At 43.0% G+C, this 21,385-nt stretch overlaps 5 protein-coding genes across 5 annotated transcripts; 3 read left to right on the forward strand and 2 right to left on the reverse strand.

Annotated features, from left to right (window-relative positions):
* Window positions 1-2,822: 2,822 nt before the first annotated feature.
* Window positions 2,823-8,659, reverse strand: LOC6607755 (acetylcholine receptor subunit beta-like 2). The gene is made up of 11 exons (XM_002032482.2): window positions 8,602-8,659; window positions 8,183-8,376; window positions 7,999-8,127; window positions 7,756-7,941; window positions 7,570-7,702; window positions 7,385-7,512; window positions 5,186-5,361; window positions 4,635-4,787; window positions 4,473-4,552; window positions 3,728-3,834; window positions 2,823-3,246 (listed from the first exon to the last, which is right to left on the reverse strand). Exons 1-11 carry the CDS (start codon window positions 8,657-8,659, stop codon window positions 3,031-3,033), a joined length of 1,560 nt encoding a protein of 519 aa, XP_002032518.2. The 3' UTR covers window positions 2,823-3,030.
* A 469-nt stretch (window positions 8,660-9,128) lies between these two features.
* On the forward strand, window positions 9,129-11,747 carry LOC6607756 (zinc finger protein DZIP1L). Its single transcript, XM_002032483.2, has 5 exons — window positions 9,129-9,363; window positions 9,422-10,206; window positions 10,265-10,995; window positions 11,056-11,212; window positions 11,271-11,747. Exons 1-5 carry the CDS (start codon window positions 9,270-9,272, stop codon window positions 11,715-11,717), a joined length of 2,214 nt encoding a protein of 737 aa, XP_002032519.1. The 5' UTR covers window positions 9,129-9,269; the 3' UTR covers window positions 11,718-11,747.
* A 215-nt stretch (window positions 11,748-11,962) lies between these two features.
* LOC6607757 (serine/threonine-protein phosphatase alpha-1 isoform) lies at window positions 11,963-15,013 on the forward strand. Its single transcript, XM_002032484.2, has 5 exons — window positions 11,963-12,391; window positions 12,513-12,861; window positions 13,264-13,549; window positions 13,608-13,755; window positions 14,014-15,013. Exons 1-5 carry the CDS (start codon window positions 12,343-12,345, stop codon window positions 14,163-14,165), a joined length of 984 nt encoding a protein of 327 aa, XP_002032520.1. The 5' UTR covers window positions 11,963-12,342; the 3' UTR covers window positions 14,166-15,013.
* A 550-nt stretch (window positions 15,014-15,563) lies between these two features.
* On the reverse strand, window positions 15,564-17,189 carry LOC6607758. The gene has a single exon (XM_002032485.2). The coding sequence runs from the start codon at window positions 17,075-17,077 to the stop codon at window positions 16,235-16,237; it is 843 nt and encodes a 280-aa protein (XP_002032521.1). The 5' UTR covers window positions 17,078-17,189; the 3' UTR covers window positions 15,564-16,234.
* Window positions 17,190-18,373: 1,184 nt separating this feature from the next.
* LOC6607759 (protein takeout) lies at window positions 18,374-21,075 on the forward strand. Its single transcript, XM_002032486.2, has 4 exons — window positions 18,374-18,631; window positions 20,151-20,240; window positions 20,303-20,453; window positions 20,559-21,075. Exons 1-4 carry the CDS (start codon window positions 18,547-18,549, stop codon window positions 20,989-20,991), a joined length of 759 nt encoding a protein of 252 aa, XP_002032522.2. The 5' UTR covers window positions 18,374-18,546; the 3' UTR covers window positions 20,992-21,075.
* Window positions 21,076-21,385: the final 310 nt, after the last annotated feature.

Consider the following 21,385-nt stretch of genomic DNA (forward strand, 5'->3'; position numbering starts at 1 on the left):
TTCTCTTTGTTCTGGCCAAAATGAACTTTAGAGTCCAAAAGGACTCGACCCAACTATTAACACCCGTCAATGACCCTTGAAGGATCAGAAGTATTCTAGATCTAGACCTTACCCCTTAGGATCTCTGACGGGACTTAGCGGGATCTCTGGCGGTACCCGGCGGGACTTGTTCCTTCGACTTGTCCCGCAAACAACTCGGTGGGACACGGCAGGTTACGTTGGCGTGCTCTGGAGTGCGGGCGGGTACAAGCACTTAACTATTTCCCTTCTCATTAACAAAATATACAAATCAAGCCCTCTAACTCGATGCAAAAAGCTGAAAACAAAGAAGGAATCACTTTTAAATTATATAAAGGCCAAACCGAAAGTAACAAGCCAACCGCTGTGGTTCTTGCCAAAACACAACACCACGGATGCGGATTCTCGGATACATGTTCAGCTAAATCTAAGCCCCTTTGGCGTATCAAAGTCATTCGCACATAGACCGCATTCAACTCTAATTGACGTGCTTTTGGTCAAATGTAGCAATACCCTGGCTGTGGTACATACTTTTTCCTGTCACGCCGACGGACACGGGGACACACGAGTGCATTTCTAGGGTGTTCATGTGTCGGAGGGCACTGCCAAAAGAATCTCTGAGTTCGGTAACAAATTTACCTTGCACACAGCAAAAAAAATTGGGAGCTACATTTGCGCAGAAAAAGGACATACATAAATGGATATGATAAATGTATATTTATTGCATTTTACAATTGACCTACTCCTTGTTTTTTTTCGTGCACCTCAAGTTGCACGAGTGTGTATTTGGTTAGTTGGTTGGCCAAACTTAGCATCGCACGTGCTTCTCCCGGTTGCCATTTCCCCATTTTGGCCATTTCGAGCTGAATCTTGGCCTGGCCAGAACCAGATGGTCGACTAGCCCATCGGCTAGTTGCACTCCGCGCCGCGTTTCCTTTTGCGGCATTTTAGTTTATGGTTTTGATTTCCGTTGCGCAACGCGCTTCTTAATTAGCTGCCATTTCACTCTCAACTTGCCCTTTTTTCTTCTGCTTCCTGTGTAATTGAGCGTGTAAACTGGGCTTAAGTCACTTAACAGTCGCTTAACACATGCAGCTGAAGGGATGGCACCAACGAAAAAAAAAAGTGGGCACAAAATCAAAAAGGGATCTGCTCCTGACCCGAGAGTCGTCTTACCAATGCCTTTTTTTCCGGCGGTGAGACGTGGATGCGGGTTGGCTGGGCAATTTGCATATTGTTTTGTGCTTTGCTGAACTTTAGCTTGTGCCCGAAAATGTGTTGCATACTTTGCGGCTTTATGCAAATGCCATCACAGTGGTCACTGACAAATAGGGGATGCTCTCGTTGGCCTGTTCTCATTCAAATTACATTTAAATTATTCCGAGCAATAGCAATTGAAAGCATTCTTTATAGAGCTCGAAATGCCATACAAGTGGACAACATGCCTTTTGGCGCAATTTTGTGACAAATACTTGGTTTATCAAGCGGTTTATAAAATGAGCGCTTTATTTTAAATTGCCATATTTACTAAGATTACCTGCATAGTGTGGCTCAAGAGCTTGCATCTGACCTCCACTGTAGTCGAGGTCTCCAGGAGAACAGGACCCGGCACAAGTTTGCCGCTCTGCATGGCAAGCAAATAGAAATTAACATGACATACTTCGCCCAGTTCGCAGCTCCTCATCTCAGCTGGTGTCGGGAGTGGATTTGGTGCCTCGAAAGCCGTTGCTGCTGGTCCTGCTGCCGCTGCCGCTGCTGCTGATGATGATGAAGATGGAGATGAAGATGGTGCGAGAGATGGAGGCGGTCCAGGAGGAGGATGCGGATGTGGATGGCTGTGGAGCTACGCATGTGACGGAGCAACAACAATAAGGACAGCGACAAACATGCACAGCGGGGCACGGCCCGTAGAAAATATGAAAAATGTAAAACAAAAATCTGGCAGAAACTTTTCTAATTTAAAACTGCCAACACACAAAAAAAGGGAATGCCAAAAATAAAATAAAGTACAGCAAAGAAAGTCAGAAAAACGCCATTAAGTAAGGGGGTTGGGAGTCCTTAAGCAAATCTTAATAATATCTGGATCACAGCTATGTTAAAAAGGGTTCACATAATGAAAGTATTTAATTACATCTAAAAAAATATAATTTTTTTGTCATATTATGTACAGGAGAACTTACTTATATGCAGCATCATAAATTGAAGAGCCACATCGTACTTATCACAGGGTTTTTTTGATTCTACACTGCAATTGCCGAAATTCCTTTATGTTCTCTCCCGGCTCTCATCATCAACACGCCGCCTTAAAGGATGTTAACCCACCTCCTGCCAGTCAAAGTGCTCAGCAAATTATGTCTGTTGACGGTGCCGAAGTGAAAGTCCTTTGCCTTTGCCAGCAGGACCTGCACATGCTGATGAATGCGAGGCCCAGAGATTTCAACTTTCTAATTTAATGCGACAAGGAGACAAGTAAGGCGAACGATGAAGGAGACACAGACAAAAGGCAACGCAGAGTGCGGAGACAAATAAATGATACTGCAAATTATTTGGGCAGCCAACGCGGCGTATGCGCAATGTCTGTTTGACACAGCATAAGCGAAGTTTTTGCCATATTGTTTTGGCTTTTTGCCTCGCCAAGAAAACGTTTTATTTCCACACCAAAACTTTCGTGAAAAGTCATCTCTTAATTGAAAATTAACAGCCACAGAACAGATGTCATTGTGGTTTTGGTGTGATAGCAGCTGCCAATTGGTATATATACTACACATTATATTAATTCATAAAATTCGGGTAAGGCTTAAGAATGAAGTTATAAGTTAAAACAGAATTTTTTATTTAGTTTCCATGTTTTATAGCTAATTCGGTTTTACAGCATTGCAGGATGATAAACACTTAGACATAAATCGTTGCCGCATTCCCAGCAAGCAACTGATTTCATTGCGCATCATAAAAAACACAGTTCCGAGCCTCGGAAGCATTGTTAACTCAGACGGGAAGACCTCGGGACCCCAATTAGGTTAGGACCTGACGGACAATGTCCGGCGGCAGCATGAAATTGTTTTTGCGCAAAGGAATCTCGCTCAGCTGGCGGTCGATGGGCGACCGGGTGTCATACAGCGATGGCGACTGACATATTATGGCCAAGGTCCCGAACACACAGGACAGCGTGAAGAGCCAGAGGAAGAAGCGGTCCAGCACCATCGATACGAACTTCCAGTCCTCCACAATCTGCGGCGATGAAACAATAAAAAGTAGATTTTTAATATCATTCGTTTCGTATCGTTTTTGCGGCTGAACAAAATTGATTTTATACATTTTCGCCGGCTGAAAAAAATGAGGTGGGGGGGGCTAATAAAATATGGCCCTGCGGCTGGTTTCCAATAAACTTGAATCGCAATAAAAATCTAAAGTTATGATTTAATATTTTACAATTGTTTGCTGCACATTTGGGACTTGGCCCAACGTTCAATGCATTCAATTCCAACTTAAGGGCAATAAACAATAATAAAAGTGGCAGGCGAAAGACCCCCGCGCCAGACGCCAAAAATATGGCCATGTAAACAATAACAACGCCAAGGACTCCAGCCATCATCCGCCAACCAGCATCTAGTACGAGTATCTTTAAGCAGGACACGCGTCAATAAAAATGGGCAACAAAAATAAGCACGGCGCGGAGATGGCGGCCAAGTTGAGGAGCCTGTGTACCCACCTCGTTATCCTTGTCGGCATCCTTGATGTGCTGCGCAATAAATCTGACCGCACGCAACGCCTGCAGCACTTCGGGTGTTAAGTTGCGCGGTATCACATTGTCGGAATCTGTCAAGTTTCCGCCATGAAATGGCAAAAAATTGAAATAAAATATTGGAATAATAAATAAATGTGAGTATCAAGAAAATCCCAACCCCCGGCTATGTGTGTGTGCGTGTGTGCATCTGCAAGTATCTATGTATGTGGGCATTTATGGGTTCGCATGAGTGGACAAATATTTTGGTCGCTGTCAGGACGCAAATTAACGCCGAAAGGCAAAAGGACTCTGGCTTAACGAAGCAACTAAATTATGCACATCCTAAAGATAAAGTAAAATATTTAAGGGTGACTTATAAAAACTTATAAGAAGGTTGCTTTCACATAAATGAATCATTATAGTAATATATATTTCAATAGCTTTAGGAATAAGATACAGTTGAATGAATGAATACCAAAACTTCGTCACCACATATATTCAAAAAATTTCGTTTCACCACTGTGATTCAAACCCCCTTTGCAATTCTATTGACCACGACCATGCTAAAATTTCGACGGCATAAGCGGTTTTTGCCACCCCATTTTATTGATTTATTTGGCCAGCTATTTTTCAGATTTCTGTGCTTGAGTGATATATATTTGATTTCAATTTGATGCCGGCAGACATGCAAAATATTTGTGTGTTTTATGGTTAGATTTCGCGCACTCACCCACAGAGTTCTGCATGCCATTATCGTAAGCGCCATCCTGGCTGTCCTTAAACTCGCTGGGAAAATCGCTGATGCTGTCACTGCAGGGGAAAACCAGCCCATGCCACAACACAAACAGGCAAAGTCAAGTGTTTACTTTCAATTTCGCGAGTTGCCACTTACCGCACATCGATCTCATTGGTGTACCCGTTGCTCGGCGTGGAGTCGTCGTAGTCGGGCAGGGTGTACTGCGTCCGCCGCATCATCATCAGCTTGGGCATGAAGTGCAGGAAGAGTTTCCGCACCAGCGGCGACATATTGTGCGTAGATGGAGATCTGTACCGCAGATATGTACACATTGCAAATATACCAGCGAAAGCAAAATAAAAGGTCGCCACCATAATGTGAATCTTACAAGAATTAAGTACGAGGGGTACAAAGTGGGAAGTACGAGGTATGCAATATGAGGTACAAAATACAAGGTACGCAGTACGAGGTACGAAGTACGAAGACGAAGTAGGAGGTACGAAGTACGAGGTACGAAGTACGAAGACGAAGTAAGAGGTACGAAGTACGAGGTATGTATGATATATGAGGTACAAGGTACGAGGTACGAAGAACGATGTACGAAGTACGAGGTATGATGTATGAACTATTAGATACGAGTTACGGAGTATGATCAAGGATTTAAAAGGTAACTTTTCCCATGCATTATTCCCCGCATCGGAACTCACCTGAAATGGATGTTCAGCACGCAGACCGTCGTCCAAACGGATAGCGAGACGAGTATCATGGTAAAGAGGAGGTACTTGCCCAGCAGGGGCACGGCCAACGAGGTTGGGGGGATAATTTCAGCCAAGAGCAGGAAAAACACGGTCAACGACACGAGTATCGAAATACATAACGTAACCTGTCAACGAAATGTTTACACACAATGTTTCCACCTGTCGATATCTCTCGGCTATCGCTGCCCACTCGATCCGACAGATACACGAGCCATCGAACGGTCAAACAGTCAAACAGTCAAACAATCAAACCAACAATCAACCAACAACGACATTGAACACATAACAACAACCAAATGAAAACACAATCATAATAATTTGTTTAATTAATAAAGCCAATTACTGGTACGAAACATATGATTGGCCAGGGAGAAAATATATTGTAATATTAACACTCCAAGGCCTTAAAATAAACATACGAATACTTTAACAAACAATTGGTCTTAAACAACGAAATGGCTACGTACATCAGGACTGCATCGCGTATCCTGTGACCAAGCTAAGGACCCACAACTAACACACTCGCGAACGCACAATCTATCGGGATGGGACATCCTGCACCCACCCACATCAATCAATCATACGAAGTTTACACGAAAACAATCAACACCAACAAATCAAAGGAACAAAGCGCATTTTACTACGTTTACGTGTGAACTTTCTGCGTACAAGTGTATCTGTGTCAATTAAAAGATTCACTGTGTATCTTTTTGTTCGAAAGTTTGTAAGTAGTTAAGTTTTTGAGACAAAAAATGTTATATTGAATCACTTTGTATTAAATTCCCGTCTTGTTGAAATGTTAGAATTTAACATTTTTAAAGTTACATTGCTTAAAAATCTTTTTCTTATCAAATTGAACAGCAAGGACTGAATATCTATATAGAACCCAGAACGCAGTAAGTAAGTGATATATATTACTTCATGGCAATCTTACTTTGCTTAAAAACCTTACAAATTTCAGTAGTATTACATGCTATTTAAAAAACTGAATAAACTTATTTTTGTACGCTTCATTTGGTATCGGGTTTATACCATATATCAATCTCGATGGGAAGCATGTATGTATCTTTACTTGAGCAATACGACTGAACGAACAAACTCTATAGCAACGATAAAATGAATTCAACAACAAACTGCACGAGTCCAGTACGTGTTTGTTTAAAAAGTATGTGTGTGTAGGTGTAGGTGTGCCTGTGCTGAATGCAGGTGTCCTAGGTGTGTGTGTGTGTGTGTGTTTCAGTGAGTGGGTGTGTGAGTGCGCTACTTAATTACAAGATACGCGATATGGAAAATTTTGCGAGTGGCTTTTTGACATTTTGAATTCGACTCGATTCGGATTGGGTTCAATGTCGATATCGATTGCGCATTTGTATGCATTCGATGAAAATTTACGTTATGAGATTTCTCAACTCAGGACAGCACACAGGATATTCAGCAGAAAATGTGGTGTACAGGATATACATATGTATGATATATTCATATATATTTTTCTGGGACGTAAATATCTGTGTGCTGCTTTCAAAAATTCTGATAGTTGCTGCTGCGAATGCGGAGCTAATTATTTGATAGATAGATAGAAAAAGCTAAATATCATTATGATATAAACATTAGTTACAAAATTGGAGCGTAAAATAGAGAGAGTTTAAGATTGGAAAGAGCAGGAAGTTCAAGTTGAGCTCTTCTCGGAAAGAATTTGGATAGTGTTTGTTTAAGATATTAACTTTTAAAAGCCAATTAGGAATTTGTAGTATCTGGCTAAAGAATGAAAGAGCTCAGCTTTAGGATAGCAGACTTGAAAGATTGGGGAGTGATAGTTAAAGTAATTGAAAGGAGTTCGATTTGTGCATATGAAAAAGATAGCTCATCTAAGGTATGGGTTTATTGTAGAGTTAATGTTTTTAAGTGTTTTAAGTTATAGGGAGTATAGTTAAGTGAATTTGCATTTGAAATTAGCTTACAAAATTATTTTAAAAGTATTCATTTAATAAAAATAAAGGAAGCATATGTACAAAAGCTACTTTTCAGTTTCCTAAGCTACAGGAAGTCTACTTCTACGTGTATAAATTAACAAAAACATGCCACGTGCCACAAAATAGAAGATATCAGTCTGAGATTTTGATTAGAGCTTGGAGGATCCATCTAGGTTACCTTTTCGCCAGAATCGCTGGGCAAATAAAAGACCAGCACCGTGAGAAATGTTAAAGCTACACATGGCACAATCAAATTGACTGTATAGAACAAGGTCTTACGCCGCATGGTCAACTTGAATGTGATATCTAAAAAGAGGAGATATTTAACTGAAATGCAATGATGCCAAACAAATAACATCGTACCTGAAAAGGGTTCCAGTGTATCGGGATAATACTCCTCATTCTTGGTAGCCGGCACTTCGAGTATGTCCCATTCCACGGACAAATAAAATTCCGTGAGATCGATGCCAACTTGCACTAGGTTACTGCCAGGAATCTGAAAAAGATTGGGTTAATTATTGTACAAATTAAATTATTTAGATACGTAACCTGATCCAAATGCTTCAGATCCACTTGGGCACCATTGTAGGTCCATGAACCGAATTTCATGAAGCAGATTTGTTCGTCGTACGGAAAGTATTCGACATTCATCTCGCAGGATGACTTGTAAATAGCAGGTGGCTCCCAAAAGACTTCTCCCGTGTACTTCAGAGTGGCTTTCGTCATCAGAGTTACCTAATAATATATATTTCAGTTAACTATGGACACAGTATTGAGAACATCGAAGCTTACTTCATAGTTGCCATCCCAGTTGTTGTACAACACAATGTCCGGTACCCAAATGTGCTCAGATGGCACATACAGCTGTTCAACTCCGCCGTATTCCTCCGGATCCCAGCGCAACTTGTAGTCAAACCAGCGCTTTAATAAAATACATTAATTATAAATAATAATAGTATATTTCAGTGATAACTACCTGCTTCACCCATAGATTGGTGGTCATCACCTGATTCTTCAGATTGACCTCAATCAGCTGAGACAATTTCAGACCTAACCAAACCGTCAGGGTCTCCGTGTTGTTCACAACGGGCCTAATCAACCGATTGTAGTTGCTCAACAAATCATCATAGAGACGTTTGGTGTCCGGATTTGCCTCAAAACTTATTGGAGCTAGGAAAGTGGTGGTAATTCGGGGAAAAACAGAGAAAAATGCCAAATTAATTTCCCAAACAAATGGTAAATTTCCCAAAACAAACTGCTGCGCAGGCGCCGCTCTCTTGCTCTCTTGTGGGCGCAGCCCTCCTGACATCTGTCAAATACTTGGGATACAGCATCAGGGCATCGGAATTTTCACAGGATTTTCCTAGGACTGACGCACAAGTTTTCGCAGCTTACCCGTGGAATTCGCCAACGGAACCAGTAGGAAAACACACAACAAACTCCAATGCCACATTTTGTTGCTGTTTTCTCTGGCTTTCTATGCTTTTTATTGCTAATAATTGAAGTTTTTCAAACTAAACTTAACGCATTTTGCTAGGAGTTTCCGTTTAATACAACCTCACGGTTGGAGAGTACAATCGCAACTGAGTTGAGCCTTTTGACAGATGCTTCAACGGAGATGCTCGATAGCTCCTAAATGTTTTATCTAAAAGGATCCTGCCATTTATCGTGCCTTTCGCGGTTCTTTTGAATTATTTATGTAAAAATATAATAAAATAAAACATCAGAACGAATAATAACAAAGGTTATACTAATCAATACTAACAATATTAAAAACTTAATATCTTAATGGCAGTTAAATCCTAATAATAAGAATTAGCATTATTTACGATATTGTAATATGCATTTTCAGAGGCTTAACAACCCTACATTAATCCTGTCGTCCTGACAACCTAGTCGTAGTTGCTTTGGCAACGTGAAACCAAAAACTAACCAAACACAAAGGGTGGGAAAAAAGTGGGAAATAAAGTTTGGCAAAGAACGGAAGCAAAACAAAGAAGGCGAAGAAGAAGTAAACAAACTTTCGATTTTTTTGCACTCCTGGGTGATTCACATTCAAAGAAATGGGATTCAAGGGCAAATATCCGCAGATGGTCCGGGAAACGGGCTTCAAACTAAGACAGTATCGCGATGGTCCACTGGATTGGAGACTTATGGGTATGGAAAATTATGATAATTGTAGTAATCACTTAGTTCACAGCGGTATTTCTGGCAGGATCCTATGAAACGGAGCGGATTCTCAGGGAGCAGAACTTCGAGCTGGTGGACAAGGCGTTAGCCCACCTTTCGGAGGCACCACTGGGCACAGTGCTGGAAACTCACATTCTGGACAGTGGCATTGCCAAGTACTTTGTAATGTCTCAGTATGCCATACAGTATTTGATGTGCTGTCGCACTTACCTGGACGAATGTGTCACAGATCTGAAGGAGGCGCATACGACGGCCCAGGAGGAGATAGCCACGCTGCGAAAGTCCCTGAGTGAGTCAAACAGCGAAGTGGTGCAACTGCACAAGAGAATCACCCAGATCGAGGCCATTCGTGAGGTTGTCTACCCCTGTCATCTGTGCACCAAGAATTTCATCAGCAACGAGGCCTTGAATGTGCACATTGGTCGAAAGCATCGTGTGGCCTCACCGCCAAGTCTGACATCCGCCACCGGGAAGGAGAAGGATCGGGATAAGGCCACCGATGTGCACCTGATAAACACCATCAAAATGGAGCTGGAGATCAAGCAGCTAAAGGAGCGCCTGAATGCCGCCGAGCGGAATATTAAGGAGCGGAGCACAGGATCGAAGCGGGTAAGTCCGCGCCAGGAGCAACGCCACGTGGGCATCCAGAGCAATCTGGCGGAGCCGAAGGAGAAAGACGAGGACAGCGGAGAGGCCAGGCAAAGCGAGGCCAGCGAACGGAAGGAGCAACTCACAGGATTGGTGGAGCGACTGAGCAACTTCGAGGAGTGGCAAACGCAGCTCAAGCAGAGCAACGAACAGTTCATACAGGTAGGATCAAGTAATCCTGACTCCTGTGGAAGTACCATTACAATTTCTATCCTTTCAGGACATAAACAAGAGGCTGGAGGGTCTGAGCCACGCGCTCGAGCAGAGTAAAGAGGCATCCGCCAGCACGCCTCCACTGGAAGATCGGGTGGCCACGCCGTGTCTGGAGGATCTGGAGCGCATACTCACCGAGAAGGTGGCAGAGATTGGCAAGGTCAGCGCACACAGGCTGGAAGAGGTTGTCTATCACCTTGAGGAGGGCTACAAGGAGAAGCTGGAGGCTCTGGAGCGGGAGCTTAAGCAGTTGAGTGTACAAAAGGTGCCGCCAGAGCCTGTGCAGACTGTTCCAGTTGTCTCGAAAATACCCAAACCGGTGGTTCGCAAGGAGGAAACCAACATTGATCGCATTCGCAAGCAGGTGGAGAGCGAGTTCCTCAAACAGAAACATGACGATGACACTTATTCCATTGAGGAGGTGCCACGGAAAAGTTCGGAGAATCCATTCCCACAGCTGGTGACCCAAGTTCAAGTGGTGGAAAAGGAGCAGTCAAGTGCTGGAAGTTCGGGCAGCAATCCAACTTATACGAAATCCCCAAGGGAACCTTTTCCTAGTAAGCCGGAAACGAAGGAAACCACGGACGTAAGCGATAGTCTCAGCCAAGAAGAGACAGAGAACGAAGAGGAGCGCAGCCTGACAGAGGAGGAGGGCACCGATGTTCCCACCTCCGAGTCGGAAGCACCACGAGAGGATCCAAAGCCAAAAACGATCAAGCCTTCTGGAAGAATCATAAAGTGAGTGTTTTGAAAGCTTAACATGTTCTTAGAGTATGAATAACCCCCACATGTTTCAAGGAGCCCTCAAAAACCAATTACTCGCAAGGATGCCCGGAAGATGGTCAACCGAAAGTTGATGCCTCACGGCTTCGATATGAAGTCCAAGGGTATTTCAAATACCTCCCTGAATAGAGTGAACTCCGAGCTGACAGAGCACCGCAACAAACTGAAACTGGTAAGCCTTTAACTGTCGTAAACTAATGAACCATTAACAATTTTGGAATACCCTTTAGCAACATCCACATTTTTATGCCACTCGAAATCGCATCCGCAAGTTTGTCGAAAAACTGTGCTCCGCCAAGTTCTCGGAACGCGCGGAAATGTTGCTGAAGCACAAGAGTCCCCTCAAACCCATGGAGGTTCCAGGCAAAGGGATCCCGATGTCTGCGATCTCCGAAAAGTCTGAGGAGGATATAGCCAGCTCCCAAGCAGAAGAGCAGGAAGATGAACAAACGGATAGTAGCGAGCAGCAATCTCGAAGCCCCAGTCCTCAAAGACTAGTTAGTCGCGATTTCAAGGCTCGTCTGGAGGAGATCCTAATCAAGCCGGCGGCCACTATTCGAGGAGCTTCCAAGTCGTCCTTGAGTTCGAGGCCAGTGCCGCTGCCCAGGAAGAGGGTGATGTTCAACACCACGGAGGGCGGAAGTAGCTTCAATGACAGCGATGATAACCTAAAATGAGTCAATAAATATAATATAATATAAACTTAATATTTTGGGTATTGATGTCTACGATACGTTTAATAGACAATATATTATAAGAGAAATATATTTCTTTATGAGTACTTGTCACCCATTTCAAAGGACCGCACTTTACTTATAAAATATTGTTTTTTATTTACATATTCCGGTCACACTAGCTGTTACCGATAGCTGCGTGTCGTGCAATGGAAAGGCAATCGATAGGCAATCGACTCGCGCTGTAAACAATCGACGTCACTAACCAACGTAGATGAAAATTTCTTAGTACGTCGCGAGTAAAACGTGCATTAAATGCAATAAAAGGGCAGCTGGCTAAGGATCGGAACGATTAAAGTCAGCCAACCTCAGAGGGGTGAGCAACCGAGGCAGTGAATCCGCGAATCCGTGCATCGGGCTGACCAAAGGGCGAGATTAGCGCAGCACCGAGTTTCCATCCGCACACGGACACGGCGCACACACACACAGGCACACGCAGCCCGTACCCATCGATGAAATAACATACATAACGAACGTATACCGAAAATACACGGGTTACGGGAAATAGCAGTTGCTGCAATCGGCGGATAAGCGAAATTCGGGAAGCGGAGCAAGCGGGCCCACAAAGATGTCGGATATCATGAACATCGACAGTATCATCTCGCGCCTGCTGGAGGGTAGGTGTTAGGGCTCCCACTTTTGATTACCTTTCCCCCACCCATTCCACATGCCTTGCCACACAACCACCACCACTTATCACCTTAACGTAAATTTTCCCTGTTTGGTTTTCCATTGCAGTGCGCGGCGCACGACCGGGAAAGAATGTGCAGCTATCAGAGAGCGAGATCCGCAGCCTGTGCCTCAAGTCCCGCGAGATATTCCTGTCGCAGCCCATACTCCTGGAGCTGGAGGCACCGCTGAAGATCTGCGGCGACATACACGGACAATACTATGACCTCTTGCGCCTGTTCGAATACGGCGGCTTTCCGCCCGAGTCAAACTACCTGTTCCTGGGCGACTACGTCGATCGTGGCAAGCAGTCCCTGGAGACGATATGCCTGCTGCTGGCCTACAAGATCAAGTACGCGGAGAACTTCTTCTTGCTGCGCGGCAACCATGAGTGCGCCAGCATCAACCGCATCTACGGGTAAGCGGGGGAGGTCTCCAATGACAGGATGAAGCTTGGTGAAATAGGTAGCAAACTGTTTAGTGCAGCACCGAAACAATTTGCGTTCCTGCTTAGATTACAGCAACTCATTTGATTACACTTTATATTATTCTTATTAATCGTATTTACTTCTGATGACTATGTACTTTTATACATTCTATAGAACTTATATTTGTTTATTGTTTACGTGAGCTTTAAAAATATCCTAGACATATTGATGTCTACCTATGCTTCCAAACTTATTAATACTTTCTAGTTTATTGACGCACACAACGATATCCATTACAATTAAATTAGCCATACTCCACATACATAAAGTAAATGCCACATTCTATAGCAATAATCCATAAAATTACTCAACTAATTGCACTTAATTGGCAGGTTCTATGACGAATGCAAACGTCGCTACACCATCAAGCTGTGGAAAACTTTCACGGACTGCTTCAACTGCCTGCCGGTGGCCGCCATCGTGGATGAGAAGATCTTCTGCTGCCACGGCGGCCTGAGTCCAGATCTGTCGTCCATGGAGCAGATACGACGCATCATGCGTCCCACAGACGTGCCCGATCAGGGACTGCTGTGCGATCTGCTGTGGTCGGATCCGGATAAGGATACCATGGGCTGGGGCGAGAATGATCGCGGCGTGAGCTTCACATTTGGAGCAGAGGTGGGTTCTTCGCATTGCACTATTCTCCTCAATTTTGTTTACGCATTCGCTCTTGCAGGTTGTGGGTAAATTTTTACAGAAGCACGAATTTGACCTGATCTGTCGGGCTCATCAGGTGGTGGAGGACGGTTATGAGTTCTTTGCCAAACGTCAGCTAGTGACGCTCTTCTCGGCGCCCAACTACTGCGGGGAGTTCGACAACGCGGGTAAGTGATCATCATTGTTCGGGGACTTTAGTCGGAGATAAACCTTGTTTATTTGGAGAACAACCGCGTTGCACCCTTGTACTCGGTGATTTTGCCTACCGATAAGCTGTCGGCAAGTGAAAGCTGACAACCAGATTTAATTTCAACTCGGAAAATGCGCATTTGAAAATAATCAATAATCAATACCGAGAATGAAACTACCTATGCACGACACCCGCTTCTAATGAATTGATTAATCATTATTGATTACGTTTGCAGGTGCCATGATGTCCGTGGACGACACATTGATGTGCTCCTTCCAGATATTGAAACCCGCCGACAAGCGACGCTTTGTTTATCCCAACTTTGGCAGCTCAGGACGTCCTTTGACACCGCCACGCGGAGCCAACAATAAAAACAAGAAAAAATAAACACTGCACACCGCGAACGAAGCACAACAACAACAGCAACTACAAACGGCCACACACCCAAAACACAAATAGGGAAAACAGAAAGAAGAATCCGTGTGTCCACATTCAACGGAAAGCGCAGAGAGTTTGTTTTTATCATAAACGTGTAATCGAATCGTGAGCAACGTTATATGGGGTATATGAATCTACACAAATTAGCCTATCTTTCATTTGAAAAGGAAAAACAAAAACAAAATCAAATAAGGAAAACGAAACGAATGAAAGGAAATCAAGAAACCAGAAAACACAAATCGAGACACTTTAGTTCAAACTAATGGTAGTGTAAGACACTGCATAAGCAAGAATATTTTATCTCCTAATGTATTAATTTTGTTATAATATTTCCTTGCGCAAAGCCCACACACTCACTCACACACACACATACACATGCTCAAATCATCCGTACAGTAGGTACCATAAGTGCACGCACCGATTGTATTTAAATTTGCATTTCCAACTCGCACAGCATTTTAATTGTGTAGGCCGATCCTGGCGGCACTTTTGGCAAAGGTCTTTAACCACACTTCCGTTATTCCTTGTTTTTTTGCGTATCTAAAGGGAATATTAGCAAATGGTAACAATGTTAACTTTTATGTTAATTAAACTGTACGAGAATGCTTTTAAATGTGAGTTGAGGTTACTACATATTACATATGTATGTACTCGCGGCACGATTTATTTTTGTAATATTTGACATCGATACATGTTTACTTAGTTTTAAAACGAGGAAAGCAATTTTAGTTGCAAGCTATATAAGCTTGAATTGTTTACACCAAAAATATTAAAATAAACAAATATTGTGAATATTATTTAACTGTTTGCGTTACACAAACACTCCACACACACACAGGCAAGCACGCACACACAATTTTAAGGAGAACCCTGAAAAGTATGTTTACATAGAAAAAAAAATAAACCCGAATTGAAAATCTACCTTAAGGCGAACGCTTTTGAGCGGCACTGTGTGCTCTCTGCTGATGTCAGCGACGAGGCAGATAATGTTACCCCCTTTAAATCCCCCGCCCAGACGAAAGGAAAGCAGCGGCCCCAGACCCATTAAGTGCATGTGAAACTCACACGAAATATAGAAAAAAAAATCGAAACAAAAATAAGCAAGTAATAAAATATTTGTAAACAGCAGCGCAACAAACACAGACACACACACTCTGTTTATCGTACAAGTGTACTTGTGTACACTTCGTGTATTTTGCATTCTACGACTAACGTCGCAACATTCTAGTGCTAAAGGCCGCCACATTCAATTACAAGTATTATGCCCAGGCAGGCAGGCAGCGATCCGGAGCGATGCAGCCGGACGCAAGTTACCCAAAATGGTTTCGTTTGTATAATCCAATCCAATCCAATCCCCGCCCGACAACCAAGTAACCTACTAACCACAATCGCGTAACCTACGGACAAAAAAAACAAAAGCAAAAGCATGAGTCCTCGTCTATTTCACACTCTAGTACTCTGTTCAATGTTGTAATGAATTCAACGTATATTTACGACTATATATGTACTTGTAATAATGCGATCCAGTACGACATCGGCTGTTTTCAACCCCCAAAAACACAGGTCATAAGAAATCTATAACGTAATATCGTAAAATTAAAGCGTAATTGACCTCAAGAAGGAAATTAGAAAAGACAGATGGGGTAAATTAATAATGCATTCAAAGCGTAAATTGCAAAAAAAATAAAAATAAATAAAAAACAAAAAAATCATTGAAACAAAAAAATACAAATTAAACAAAATGAACACAATGACGAAGCACTTGTAACAAAATAGCACTGTTTTATTAAAAGAAAAATTGAAATACATACTAGCAATAAATATGAAATTTGGGATGTGTTTTTACTTGAGTGAAATGCATGTTAGTTTCTTATTTAGATAGCGAATTGATTATTTATTGTCTATATAGTTGGTGTTACAATCTAAAGAAGTTCGAGGACTTTAAATTCTTATTCATAACTTTACTTTATGTTGCCTAGTATATTGCACTATAGTGTATATTTATATAGCACATCAGTTTAGTTATATCGCAGTGCGCAACTCTTTCCCAATGGAGCACATGTGGCTCCCGTGCCCCTGCCATGTCGCTCGTCCTCCTGGAGCCTCAGCTGGAGCAACTTCTGCCTTAGGGCGTAGGGCGTGGTGGTGCTGCTGCTGCTCCTCGTCACTTCCTGTTGCCTGCTCTCATTGGCCCGATCCTTGTTCCACTTGTCCGAGCTGCCGAAAATGATTTTATCATATGCCCGCTGCAGACGCAGCTCATCCTGGCGGACATCACTGAAGCATTCGCTAGTGTTCATCAGGCGGAAGTGCTGCAGGGCCTTCAGTTGCTGCAGCTCATCGATGGCCTGCTGTTTGGGGTACTCAACTGGGCGTGGCGATGGCGTCGAGTTGCCACTGTAAACCTGACCCTGACCTTGGCTCCTCTGGCGACTGGCGACGCATGCGCTCTGCTCGTAAAGACGACGATTGTCCGTGTACCTTTCATGGTGGTTCGTGTTCGAGGTGTCAATACCTCCTGTTCGTTCCCAGCCCCATCGCAAAACCTTGGCCCTGCTCTGCTGGCGTTGCTGGGAAGAGCTGCAGCTGCAGCTGGAGCAGTGACTCACCGTGGTGGCTGTGGAGTTCCGGCGACTGAAGTCATTGACCAACTCGGTGCTGGAATGGCCTAGGCCAAATCTGGGCGCGGTCTTTAGGCTCGGACGTTTTATAAATTGGGTGGGTCGCAGGCTTTGTCTGGAAGATGAGGTCACCGACCTGAGATCGCCACGTGGATGATGATCTCGATCTTGATGCAGCGCAAGATGTTGCTGCTGCCGCTCACTTCCCGATCTCATTACGCCGCAATAGCATTTGTGCATTCTGATGATTCCAGTGATAATTACTTCTCTTTCGGATAATTATATTCCCCGAAGGGATTGCGTGCCCAATGAATGCTGAGAGACTACTGGCGACAACCGGTTTCCACACTTATGGCCTGGTACTTTATCACCAATCATCATACCATTTGTATATACCGTTAGCCGGCTCAGCTCGTTTGTTTATATTTGAACAACAATTGCAACAGTTTCCATAGACACATGTCGAGGTCCTTGGGCCGTTTATTTTTGGCCAAACACTTGCTAGCAGACTCATGTCCACACGCACACAAGTGCATGCCTAAGCCCAGTTGGACAAAAGAATGTGCTGGCCAAACGAAAGACTTAGGTAACAAACTTGAATTCGGTACCATGAAGTCAATTGAGGAATTACAATCAAAGAATAGTGTTGTAAAATATCAAAAAAGATTGATAGGATAAAGGAGAACAAAATTAAAGAATATAAAGCAAAAGCTTTAATATTTTTTATAGTTAATATACCCATACTGATTTGCATTGTTATTATACATTTTTAAATAGGAATGAAAGTGAAAATCCTAAATATATTAATACATGTTTGCAACTAAGGTTTCATCTTTGGCTTTTTCGGAAAATTTTTGATTTCCCAATTACCTATTTTACGGACTTCCAGTTTTAATGATGCCCGTTAATCCAAACTGTGCATTTAATTTAGTGGTAGCCACAAATAAGATTACCCAATTCGCTTAACCCAAAATTAGTTTTCCCATTTGTGCAAGAATTCGACTGTTGTGATTTCAGCACACCAAATGTTGCCAAATTTTGACCCAATAAAAACTAGTTCCTGTGCACTTGTAGAATGTACGCTAAAAGTCCGCTCAAGTGCCCGGATTAAGTGGTTCGATTTGACTTCCTCGAAGAGAGCGAAGCGTGAATATCGTATAAGCAATATAAACCCCATATTATGGCCATAAATTATGTTGACAACCAGGTAAGGTTCAATGAACCGCATAGCGTGGGGAAAATATTATCAAAAGGGCACAACACAGGGTTCCTGGGTGGCTCGGTCATTGGTCGTTGTCGTCACTTGTCTTCCACTTCCAGTGGCCGTCTTGGCCTGGCCAAAAGCGGCGAACCGGAAAGCAAAAGTGGTTCGCTCACTGGCTGGCTTAATGGGCCAAAGCTCGGCGCGATTGAAAATCGATGGGTTTTCGAGACTCGCAAAAGCTCTCCGACGTCCAACGTTCAGAAAGCCAAGTTGAGGCGCCGTCGCCGCCGCTGAAGCTCGGTATAAAAAGACGATCGGCGGACGCATCCCGTGTACACAGTGATAAGTCTTCGGCCAGAACCACCTGTCACCTGAACCGAAAACGGAAGTCGCGCGCGCGTGGAGCCATCTCTTCGTGCCGAGTGTAAATTGAAGTTTGGTTGTGGCTTTGGGTCAATCGATTTCGTACATCCGATCTGATTTCGTACATCCCCCCGGACGCAAAATGTCAAAATACTCGCTACTACTAATACTGCTGCTAATCGCTGCGGTTGCGCAGGAACTTACTGTAACGGCTGCGCAAGAATTGCGTAAGTACTGCACCAAAAAAAAAAAAAATACAAATAAAAAACAAATAAATTAAGCAAATCGAACATCAACTATTGCGGCGAGTCAAAAGTGCAAAAAACTTATAGATCGTATTTGCTTTGGCGCTATGCTTCGGCTACATCTATTTGCTTGGCACCACATTTATGGTTAAAACGTGATCGATATGGTTTATGGCTCTTTAATTTCGCTTTTTGGTTTGGGAGCTCGCGTTTTGGCCTGCAGACCTGAAGGTCGTTCTGTGTAAGATTCTCTAGTGGCTTCTATAGTTGCATGCAAATTTGGAGTGTTATTACAGCAAGTACAGTAAAAATCAGTAGTGTGTCACGCCGGCTTAGACTTAAGTGCTGCTTCAAATTGGGATTCTGGGATTTACCACATTTATATACTGGGTTTTTTACATCCTAAACTTTTTTAAATATTCATGGTCAATTTCAACTGTTTTCAGCTTAAGAAAGTCTGACAATTTCCCAGAACTGGAACTAATATTTATATTTACGTGTCTGTAGAACAATGGAAATTGTATTTTTAAGTGGTTTTATGTACATTTTTAATAGTTTAGAATCATGAATAATTACTTTTCTTGGTTTCAACATTAATCTAAGCTAGATTTCACTTTGGATTCCGAAAGAAATCCAGCAATTAAAAACAATTAGCGTGGGAATCACCAAAACGTTAAATAAAAATATTTTCCATGAAGTGATTAAAAATGCTATGGGCCACTTTCAAGATAATAGTTTTGGCAATTAAAAACGCGAATAATTGAGGAGGGATATAAAAACACAAGCGACCATAAGACTTTATGCGCTTCATTTGCGTGCTGCTAAATGGTCAAGATCAATTAAGATCGGTTTTTTGGCGGCATTAGAGGTTTCCAGCCGCCGAAGTCCACTGTAAACGGTAGGTTATGCAATTGAAGCCATCGTCTGCAAACAGGTTGCTCTTGGCCAGGCCAGTTTGGCGGTCCAGACACCACCGACCACAGTCCAGTGATCCACATTCACCACATTCACACTTACACTTCCGCTTGTGACACAAATTTACGATTATCGCAGAGAAGGACATACATATGTAACCGCACGGCGATTGAATTGTGTTAATTAATTCGCACATTCCACGCGGCAGCGCCGAATTTTTATGGAATTTTTCTCGCTGTGTAGCTGATTTATGAAACCGTTGGCATAGGTCATGTGTGCCTTTGTCTGCTCAATGTATTCATGATAAATGGCCCCTCAACTTGACATTGAGCCACTAAAATATGCTAGCTCACTTCTTTTTCTCATGTATTCATCCACATATATATTTTTTTCTTGTCGCCGACACTTTTGTTTTGTTTACAAACAAGTTTCTGTGGCCAACGAACTCTGGCCAATGGATGCTGGCCCAATTGCAGGCCGCTATATTTTTATATTTTGGCAGTGGCACTTCCGCAATCCGCGAGGCGGCGAGATTTCAATGTCATGACCAAGCGCGATTTAACCGATTTTCGTCTCGACTTTTCAGCCGAAGGCTTTCCCAAGTGCAAACGGGACGCGAACTTCGACAAATGCCTGGTGGATGCCGTCAATGTGGCGATACAGCAGCTGAAGGCGGGTGAGTAATCACACCGACTTGGTCGCAGACCTGGAGTCATCCTCCCACCGATTCCATTGCAGGCAATAAGGAATTTGGCATCCCGCCCCTCGAGCCGCTGACCGTGAAGAAACTCGTTATAGACGCCGGCAATGCGCCAATAAATCTGCGCCAGGCCTTGAAGAATGTGAAGGTGCACGACATGATCTCCACCAGCAAGATCCAGCGGTACAGGTGGGTTGTCAGGATGAAAATGTACCCAAATATTCATTATCAACTATTTCAACTAAAGAAGTTATGAATATATGATGCTTATATTGCTGACCTTCTACATTTCAGAACCGATCTGGACAAGCACTTGATTATCTGTGATAGCCGAACGGATCGCATCGAGATGATTGGCGACTACGAGATGTCCGGTCGCATCCTTCTGCTGCCCATCACGGGACATGGAAAGGCCAATGTCACGCTGATCAACACCAAGATCGAGCATCGCCTGATCGGCGAACCCTTCGAGAAGGATGGCGTCAAGTACATGCGACTGAAGGACTACCGGGTGTCCTTCGATCCCAAGAGGGTGTACATGAACTTCGAGAACCTATTCAACGACAAAACCCTGTCGGATGGTATGAATCGATTCCTCAACGAAAACTGGGAGACGGTGTTCAACGAACTGAAGGTGGGATATGCCAAGAGTTTCGGCATCATCTTCAGGGAGCTGTCCAACAAACTGTTTGAGAAAGTGCCCTTCGATAATATATTCCTAAGTTAAGTGCTAAAACAGCTTTCAATTACGTACCTATTAGGTAATGCTTAATTTATGTTACTATATAGTTAATAAAGGTCTTAAACGATACAAATCTACTTTATTTATTGCGATGGGGCCTTTGAGAGCTAGTCATCAGCTTAGTCACGGGCACAGTAAATATTTAACATATATTAACAACACTTTAGTTGGTTTGCTTAGGGCTTTAACCTTTCACACCTCTTAATTATTCGCCTACCTTTTTATTGCTTGTAAACAAGATAATTCGATGAATTTGCTGCCTGTAAACAGATAAAACAGCTTGCCTATCTGAGAAGTCAGAAGTCAAGGTTGAAATGACATTTTTTAATGTAATTCAAGGGTATAAAAATGTACATTATATAGTCAACAGTTTTTAGTT

Source organism: Drosophila sechellia, chromosome 3R (genome assembly GCF_004382195.2).
Source record: "Drosophila sechellia strain sech25 chromosome 3R, ASM438219v1, whole genome shotgun sequence".
NCBI classification, from domain to species: domain Eukaryota; kingdom Metazoa; phylum Arthropoda; class Insecta; order Diptera; family Drosophilidae; genus Drosophila; species Drosophila sechellia.

What these genes read in the sequence shown, in the direction of transcription:
- LOC6607755 (XM_002032482.2), bottom strand. Translation starts at nt 8,659, where the DNA reads ATGTGGCATTGGAGTTTGTTGTGTGTTTTCCTACTGGTTCCGTTGGCG. An exon ending in CCAATCTATGGGTGAAGCAG is followed by an intron (nt 8,128 to 8,182) that starts GTAGTTATCACT and finishes ATTTTATTAAAG; the next exon opens with CGCTGGTTTGACTACAAGTT. An exon ending in ACTGGGATGGCAACTATGAA is followed by an intron (nt 7,942 to 7,998) that starts GTAAGCTTCGAT and finishes ATATATTATTAG; the next exon opens with GTAACTCTGATGACGAAAGC.
- LOC6607756 (XM_002032483.2), top strand. Translation starts at nt 9,270, where the DNA reads ATGGGATTCAAGGGCAAATATCCGCAGATGGTCCGGGAAACGGGCTTC. An exon ending in CCTTCTGGAAGAATCATAAA is followed by an intron (nt 10,996 to 11,055) that starts GTGAGTGTTTTG and finishes ACATGTTTCAAG; the next exon opens with GAGCCCTCAAAAACCAATTA. An exon ending in ACCGCAACAAACTGAAACTG is followed by an intron (nt 11,213 to 11,270) that starts GTAAGCCTTTAA and finishes AATACCCTTTAG; the next exon opens with CAACATCCACATTTTTATGC.
- LOC6607757 (XM_002032484.2), top strand. Translation starts at nt 12,343, where the DNA reads ATGTCGGATATCATGAACATCGACAGTATCATCTCGCGCCTGCTGGAG. An exon ending in AGCATCAACCGCATCTACGG is followed by an intron (nt 12,862 to 13,263) that starts GTAAGCGGGGGA and finishes CTTAATTGGCAG; the next exon opens with GTTCTATGACGAATGCAAAC. An exon ending in GCTTCACATTTGGAGCAGAG is followed by an intron (nt 13,550 to 13,607) that starts GTGGGTTCTTCG and finishes TCGCTCTTGCAG; the next exon opens with GTTGTGGGTAAATTTTTACA.
- LOC6607758 (XM_002032485.2), bottom strand. Translation starts at nt 17,077, where the DNA reads ATGCACAAATGCTATTGCGGCGTAATGAGATCGGGAAGTGAGCGGCAG.
- LOC6607759 (XM_002032486.2), top strand. Translation starts at nt 18,547, where the DNA reads ATGTCAAAATACTCGCTACTACTAATACTGCTGCTAATCGCTGCGGTT. An exon ending in AACGGCTGCGCAAGAATTGC is followed by an intron (nt 18,632 to 20,150) that starts GTAAGTACTGCA and finishes TCGACTTTTCAG; the next exon opens with CCGAAGGCTTTCCCAAGTGC. An exon ending in GATACAGCAGCTGAAGGCGG is followed by an intron (nt 20,241 to 20,302) that starts GTGAGTAATCAC and finishes ATTCCATTGCAG; the next exon opens with GCAATAAGGAATTTGGCATC.